An 8,203-nucleotide genomic window follows, 5' to 3' on the forward strand; every position below is an offset into this window, starting at 1 on the left:
TTTTTAGGAGAGAGAGACAGCGTGAGCAGGGGAGGCTCAGAGAGAGAGGGAGTCACAGACTGAAACAGGCTCCAGGCTCTGAGCTGGCAGTCAGCACAGAGCCCGACGTGGGGCTCGAACCCACGGACCGCGGGATCATGACCTAAGCGAAAGTCGGACGCTTAACCTACTAAGCCACCCAGGCGCCCCTAAAAATACCCTGTTTTTAGAGATGGGAATCTGTCTCAGAGGGTTCAAGAAACACTGCATTTACTTATTTGCAATAAGTCAACATAACCCTCTGTCTTGCTAGGTTGGTAGAAAATACAACTGCCTTCTATGTTATCTACTTAGTCCAAGAAAAATTACTTTTTAAACTCTATTTTCCTTCTTTTTTTTTTTGAAGTTTTTATTTAATTGTTTTGAGAGAGAAAGAGAGAGCACAAGCAGGGACAGAGAGAGAGAGGGAGAGAGAGAATCCCAAGCAGGCTCCGCACTGTCAGCACAGAGCCTGATGCAGGGCTCAAACTCACAAACCATGAGATCATGACCTGAGCCAAAATCAAGAGCTGGACACTCAACCGACTGAGCCACCCAGACACTCCAAAAATACTGTTTTCTTTACTGGACTTGAACTTTGGAGAAGAAAGGCCAGGAGTCTTCTCGTGAATCTCTGCTGACGCAGAGAAGCAGTCTGTTCCCTGCTCAATTAAGGGGAGAAAATAGGGAAAATACTGGCAAATGGAAGTTAGTGTCTCAAAAGAGTTACTTTGCCAAGCCACAACCACATGGCAAGGAGAGACAGCGAGGGTCCAGGATATAAGTTCAGGGCTCGCTTTCTTGGGGCCTCAACTGTCACATCTGTAAGAGGAGCAGGCTGGCCCCCCACTCCAGCCTGCTGCGTTCGCTGCAGCGAGCTGAGAGCAATCGGAAAGCCATTCCCTCTCACAGCCTGCTCTTAGAAGGGGGAGGATGTTCAGGGGATTCATGCTTCCGTCTCTCCTCCTGCCCCCCGCTCCCAGACCTGGCCATAAGGGACACCTTTGTGAATGCCTCTCAGAACCTGTACGGCAGCAGCCCCGCCGTCCTGGGAAATGACAGCGATGTCAATACGGAGCTCATCAACAGCTGGGTGGCAAAGAAGACCAATCACAAGATCACGCAGCTTCTAGACAGCCTGCCCTCTGACACGTGCCTTGTCTTCCTCAACGCCGTCTACCTGAATGGTAAGGGAGCCTCAATCCACGCGGTCCTTCTGTACTGAGTCCTTTCTCTCTTCCTGGCTTGGAAGCCCGTGAGACCCCAGGTTCCGCTGCTGGACCCCACTGTGCCTGCCCTGCATACAGGGCGGCCATTTTAGCTCCTCTTTATCCTTTGCACACCTGCTTAGAGTAATTCTCCTTCCCTTTCCCTCCAGCCAAGTGGAAGAAAACATTTGATCCAAAAAGAACCAGGCTGGAGCCCTTTTACCTCAAATCCTCTGTGATAAAAGCGTTCATGATGAGTAGCAAGAAATACCCCGTGGCCCATTTCACAGACCCAACTTTGAAAGCCAAGGTATGTTCCTGGCCCTTTCCACTCTCGTTTCAGAGCCTCTGGCCTATCCTGATATCTGTTATGCTACAGCCGTGGTCAATTTGGGGCATACTGTTATTAACTCATCATTTCCACCCCTTCCATCTGTATTTCCGCCTTACCTTTTCTGCTCTTCCCCTCTCTAGCTTGGCTGAGGCAGGCATAGTTTATTTTAGGCTGGAAAGCAGGACTCTGAAAGTTTCTTCATCTCAACTGCATCAAATGGCAAAAAGTGAGTCTGTTCATCTGTTTCTTTTTCTCATCAACCCACTGGGAGACCCTGGTGGCTTAGTTACGTCCTGTGTGTATATGCGTGCCTGTGTACGGCATGCATACGTAGGCGTACACGTGTATAGCTAGGTAAAGCTGTGTGTGCATATATGTGGTAAGTGCACGTGCGTGCATGTGTTAAAGGGCTTATGGTCCTTAGCAGAAATTGAACAGTAAAATTTCAATGGGTGGGAAGGGAAGGAAGATTGAATATGGAACCCAGAATTTCTAGTTGTTTCTTTTTTTTTTTTTAAGAGAGAGAGACCAGGGGGAGGGTCAGAGAGAAAGGGAGAGAGAGAGACTAAAAGAGAGATGGGGGGGAATCCCAAGCAGGCTCTGCACTGTCAGCATGGAGCCCAATGTGGGGCTCAAAGTCACAAACCATGAGACCATGACCTGAGCCAAAACCAAGTCAGACACTTAACTGAGTTACCCAGGCACCCCCAGATTAAACTCCTTTAAACCATTTGTTCCATTTACAAATATGGTTAATTAATATTTCCGTAAGCAATTTGAGCTTATACAGATATTTTGCTTTATAAAAATACTTTGTAAGTTTAACTTGATTTTCTTTTTAAGCATTCCAGATCCCCATCAGGGGTGAATTACAACCCCCTTGTTGGCTATACCTTTCCAAGCACCTAAATCCCACTGTAAAGTAAAAATTGAATTTGAAGGGTAAATCAACTTTCTACCAACATCTGAATGTCATTCTCAGATTTAATTATCCTACATCTTTTTGCTTAAAAGCATAAAACCAGGATGTCTGATTTTCTTATTTATTTTCTATTATATTTTTAATGTTTATTTATTTTTGAGAGAGAGAATGGGATAGAGCATGAGCAGGGGAGGGGCAGAGAGAGGGCGGGAGAGAAAAAGAATCTGAAGCAGGCTTCACACTGTCAGCCCATAGCCCAATGTGGGGCTCGAACCCACAAACTGTGAGATCTTGGCCTGAGCTGAAGTCAGATACTCAACCGACTGAGCCACCCAGGTGCCCGGATATTTGATTCTCTTAAAAATTGTAAACACCAGGGGTGCCTGGTCGGGCTCTGTGCTGACAGCTGGCTCGGAGCCTGGTGCCTGTTTCAGATTCTGTGTCTCCCTCTCTCTCTGACCCTCCCCTGCTCATGCGGTTTCTCTCTGTCTCTCTCAAAAATAAATAAAATATTTAAAAACAAAAAATTAAAAAATTAAGAAAATTAAAAAAAATTGTAAACACCATTTTGAATAAGGAACACACCAACCACCCTTGAATATACTCTAATGTTAATACTGTGGAGTTGGTTTACTTTGTTAAACCCGTACTTAATTCTAAGGGACTCCAGAGCATTTAGTCAACTAAGGAGGTTAGATTTACCAATTCAGGTATCCAAGGGTTACTGGCTTGAAAATTCAAGACCACAACATGGTAATCTTATGGTCAAACATTCAAGGTCTGTACACAGGATGGGTATACATTCCCAGATGAGTCTGCCCTATTCAGTGCCTGTGCCAACAGGGACCCTTTGTTCGTGTTCTTCAGCTGATATCTGTTTCCTGCCAGTTTCTTGTTTTGCATTCCAACAATCGATTGGTTTCCATTAGTTTCTTTACTGCCCAGTTGAATGCTGCATTCTAGATTCTTCTTATTCCTGTCCCAACCTCAACCATGGTGCCCTTGTAATTATAGTCTCTTATATTCCTATTAGCCCATGGTTTCTCAGCCTTAGCACTATTGGTATTTTGGGTTAGAGAATTCTTTGCTATGAGGACCTATCCTGGGTATTGTATAGGATTTAGCATCATCCCTGTTTTCTACCACTAGAAGCCAGCAGGACTGTGGGTCCCCTCCCTTCCAATTGTCACACCCAAAATGTCTCTAGACATTGTCAAGTGTCCACTGGCGGCAAATTCACCCGGGGTTGAAAACCCCTATATTAGACCCATGGGTCCTGTGCTTGTGTCATACTTCTGTCTGACCACCAGTTGGAAGTCCTTTCTTTTAATGGCAAGCTTGAAAGCTAGGCTAGGATCATCTTGGACACAATCTCGAATGCCACACTAAGAAATGTATACTTAATCTCATTGGCAGTAAAGAGCCAACAAAAGTCTTTCAAAGGACTGGGGTGCCTGGCTGGTTCAGTCTTTGGAGCATGCAACTCTTGATCTTGCAATCATGGGTTCAAGCCCCATGTTGGGTGTAAAGATACTTAAAAAATTTTTTTTTTAATTTTTAATGTTTATTTTTGAGACAGAGAGACAGAGCTTGAGTGGGGGAGGGGCAGAGAGAGAGGGAATCACAGAATCTGAAGCAGGCTCCAGGCTCCGAACTGACAGCATAGAGCCTGATGTGGGGCTTGAACCCATGAATTGTGAGATCATGACCTGAGCGGAAGTCAGCCACCCAACTGACTGAGCCACCCAGGCGCCCCACCTTAAAAATTTTTTTAAAGTCCTTTAAAGGACTTATCCGGGGCACCTGGGTGGCTCTGTCCATTAAGCCTCCGACTTCACCTCAGGTCATGATCTCATGGTTTGTGAGTTTGAGCCCCCACATTGGATCTTCTTTTGTCAGGATGGAGCCTGCTTTGGATCCTCTGTTCCCCTCTATCTCTACCCGTCCCCTATTTTCTAACTCTCCCTCTGTCTCTCTTTCTCTTAAAAATAAATAAACTTGGGGCGCCTGGGTGGCTTAGTCGGTTGAGCGTCCGACTTTCACTTAGGTCATGATCTCGAGGTTCGTGGGTTCAAGCCCCGCGTCGGGCTCTGTGCTGACAGCCAGCTCAGAGCCTGGAGCCTATTTCAGAGTCTGTTTCTCCCTCTCTCTCTGACCCTCCCCTGCTCACGCTGTCTCTCTCTCTCTCCTAGAAATAAGTAAAAACAAACAAACAAACAAACAAACTTTTGGGGTACCTGGGTGGCTCAGCTGGTTAAGCCTCTGACTTCAACTCAGGTCATGATCTCCCAGTTTGTGGGTTTGAGTCCCATGTCAGGCTCCTTGCTGAAAGCTCAGAAGTAGCTGACAGCTACTTCAGATTCCATGTCTCCTCCTCTCTCTCTGGGCCTCCCCAGCTCATGCGCTCTCTCTCTCACCAAAAAAAACCCAACTTTTTAATTTAAAAAATAAATAAAAGGACTTATGTGATGACTCTGGTGGTACACTATGCATGTTCTATCCTTTATGCACAGCACAGCGGAGGGAAGGGGACCAGGGCTCAGAGATCAACTTACTTGCCTATATTATATAGATGGTCGGCAGAGGAGTCAGGGATAGCCCTCCACCTGTGTGATCAGAAAGCCATACTCACTCCTCTGCATCTCACCAGCACAGAGTGAGACCAGTAGCTTTCACCCAGCTAGCACCTCTGTTTTGTCGCCAAGTGTGGGAACCTACGTCCAGCGGCTGCTTGCTCTAATAGCCCGGACTGTGGCAGTGGACTAAAGAGAAGCCTTGGGACACAGTGGGTGGGGGACACAGCAGGTGGGAGCTGGGAGAGCCGGGACAGGAAGACTGATGAGGCGCACCTCTTCCTTTCCAGGTGGGGCAGCTGCAGCTCTCCCACAACCTCAGCTTGGTGATCCTGGTGCCCCAGAACACGAAATACCATCTTGAAGACCTGGAGCAGGCTCTCAGCCCCACGGTCTTCAAGGCTGTCATGAAAAAGCTGGAGATGACCAAATTCCACCCCACTCTCCTGACGATGCCCCGCATCAAAGTGACAAGCAAGCAAGACATGCTGACGGTCATGGAGAACCTCAGTAAGCTCTGGCAGCTCGGGATTACTCTGAGGCCTTTGGTGGGGGGGGGGGGTCCTTAAAGTGTGTAGCACTCTCTAGAATATTTTATACATCCATAATCTCAGCTTATTCCTCCGTCCTGTGAGTTAGAGGGGAAGATGTTATTATCCCATTGGATCATTGAGGAAATTGAGACACAGTGTTTACATGACTTGCCCAAGGTCCCTTGAACTCATTAGAAATGAGCAAGAACACCAACCCAGGTCTTCATCTTGACTATTTCTACCCTGGTTCAGTGTGTCATAGTCACTGGGACAGGTGGCCAGGATGGGTTATGGATGTTCCTTCCCCAGAGACTTTTCATAACACTCAGCCTACCCCCCATGGTCTATGCAAGAAGCTATCGATATGGGGCACCTGGGTGGCTTAGTCGGTTAAGCGTCCGACTTTCGCTTAGGTCATGATCTCGCGGTTCGTGGGTTCGAGCCCCGTGTCGGGCTCTGTGCTGACTGCCAGCTCAGAGCCTGGAGCCTGTTTCAGAGTCTGTGTCTCCCTCTCTCTCTGACCCTCCCCTGCTCATGCTGTCTCTCTCTCTCTCCTAGAAATAAATAAAAATATTTAAAAAAAAAAAAGAAAAGAAAAAGAAAAAAAAAGAAGCTATCTGGATAATAGAGTCTGGAGGGTTCTGAGTTTAGGGGAGGTAACAGAGATTCTCTTACCTGACTTTTGGCCTCACTTCCTGACCTTTGACCTCATGTCCAGATATATCCTTTCATTTTCTATTCTAGAACCCCCTAATAGGTCAGCTTGTTTCCTAGTATATGACATCATATGACCTCAGTTGATAACACATGACCTCTTTCTGATGTATAACCTCACTTCTAAGGTCCTTGGAAGCAAGGATATCATTTTTCAATTGTTCTTTGGGGTGTGTGGCAAGGCTTCTCACCTCTTCAGAGAAGGTGGTGGTTGGAATGAAGATCTGCCCGCTGATAGAGGATCCAATAAAGTGGACCGGAAGGCACAATATATAATTTGACAAGCGAGGAAAGAGGACCAAGAGAATACTGGGGCTTAGTTCCAACCCAGAGAACTTAGAACAAATGTCTTCAGCAGCTGAGGCTTTCATTCTGATCTCCCTTCCTTCCTTCCTTCCTTCCTTCCTTCCTTCCTTCCTTCCTTCCTTCCTCCCTCCCTTTCTCTCTCTCTCTCTCTCTCTCCCCAATGTGAGGCTTGAACTCACAACCACAGGATCAAGAGTTGCATACTCTACTGACAGAGCCAGCCAGGCATCCCTCCTGCTGGTCTTTGACTCACTGTTTTTCTCTCATTCTGCTCTAGAATTCTTTGACTTTGTTTATGACCTCAACCTGTGTGGGATGACAGAGGACACAGACCTTCAGGTTTCTGCGATGCAGCACCAGACCACGCTGGAGCTGACGGAGTCTGGGGTGGAGGCAGCTGCAGCCACGGCTGTTTCCGTGGCCCGCAATTTGCTAGTCTTCGACGTGCAGCAGCCCTTCCTCTTCCTGATCTGGGACCAGCAGCACAAATTCCCTGTCTTCATGGGTCGGGTGTATGACCCCAGGATCTGAGACCTGCCGGGCACCAGGCCAAGGCAAGCCTACCCCTCAAGCCTCGCCCTTCCAGTGACAGCCCTGCTGCTGCCTACCTGGACTGGCCTCCAGCCACCTCCCGCCTCCTGCCTCCATGTGAAGGGCGCCCTCGGGGTCTACTGAAGGGACCTACTTCTATCGTCTCTTCCCCGTGGCTCCCCAAAACTCTTTTCTGCAGCTTTCTCTGGCTCAAGTTTACCAGACTCTACAAATAAAACCTGGCAGACCATGACTTCCTCTCTTATTTGCCTTTCAGTTTTTGAGGACAAGGGCTACCATGGCCCCTGTATCAGCTAGTATTGCTGGGTAACAAATCATTGCAAGCTTAGTGCCTTAAAATAGCAACCGCTTATTTTTTCACATAGTCTTGGGATTGGTGGAGTGGTCTTACTGATCTGGCTTGACCTGGCTGGCCTGCCCTGGACATGTTCATGTATCTGTAATAGTTGGGAGATGACTGATGTATAATGGATTCCATTGGGTTACCTTGGCTCTCCTCTGCAGGTCTCCCACATCCCTCCAGCAGGCTACCCTGCAGTGGCAGAGTTCCAAGAAAGAGTCCGAAATGAGCAGTCTTTTCCACACCTCCACATCTTTCCACACCTGAGCAAGTCTGCTGGCCAGACCTAGCATGAGAATGGAAAGGCACCTCAAAGTTACAGATGGGGCCATAAATCAGGGGCTCTTAGTAGCCTGCATTTACCACAGTCCCTGTGTCCCTTATCAGCAAACAACAGTGACAATAACAGCAGTCACTAATATCAGGCACTTACACAGGTGATCTGCTCTGAGCTTTGCAGACCTTTAATCCTTGCTACAAGTTGATATAGAGAACTCTGGAAAGATGAAGTCTTGCTCGAAGTCACGCAGTTAGGAAATGGATTTGAAAACATGTTTCTGACGCTGAAAGCTCAGAGCCACTCTCTTCTCTCTCTGTGCCCTTCTGTCTTAAAATCCTGACTTTTCTTAAATATCTAATTATTTGTTCATTGAGTACCTAGGATGTATCAGGCACTATGCTAAGCACTGAAAGTGTAAAGATG

At 47.3% G+C, this 8,203-nt stretch overlaps 1 protein-coding gene and 1 long non-coding RNA gene across 2 annotated transcripts in view; one reads left to right on the plus strand and one right to left on the minus strand.

The window, feature by feature from the left end:
* The window catches only part of LOC120240287, a 5,063-nt gene extending 1,734 nt beyond the window's left edge, over positions 1-3,329 (minus strand). The window contains exons 1-2 of the long non-coding RNA XR_005530624.1: positions 3,185-3,329; positions 1,677-1,767 (exon numbers count right to left, since the gene is read on the minus strand). This is a non-coding gene — a long non-coding RNA (uncharacterized LOC120240287). The remainder of the gene's footprint in view (positions 1-1,676; positions 1,768-3,184) is intronic.
* SERPING1 (serpin family G member 1) overlaps positions 1-7,392 on the plus strand; it is a 13,845-nt gene extending 6,453 nt beyond the window's left edge. The window contains exons 5-8 of the mRNA XM_039244996.1: positions 1,002-1,205; positions 1,397-1,536; positions 5,346-5,565; positions 6,886-7,392. Coding sequence (XP_039100927.1) covers positions 1,002-1,205; positions 1,397-1,536; positions 5,346-5,565; positions 6,886-7,139 — 818 coding nt within the window. The 3' untranslated portion in view covers positions 7,140-7,392. The remainder of the gene's footprint in view (positions 1-1,001; positions 1,206-1,396; positions 1,537-5,345; positions 5,566-6,885) is intronic.
* Positions 7,393-8,203: the final 811 nt, after the last annotated feature.

Source organism: Hyaena hyaena, unplaced genomic scaffold (assembly GCF_003009895.1).
Source record: "Hyaena hyaena isolate Hyena2069 unplaced genomic scaffold, ASM300989v1 scaffold_252, whole genome shotgun sequence".
NCBI lineage: Eukaryota > Metazoa > Chordata > Mammalia > Carnivora > Hyaenidae > Hyaena > Hyaena hyaena.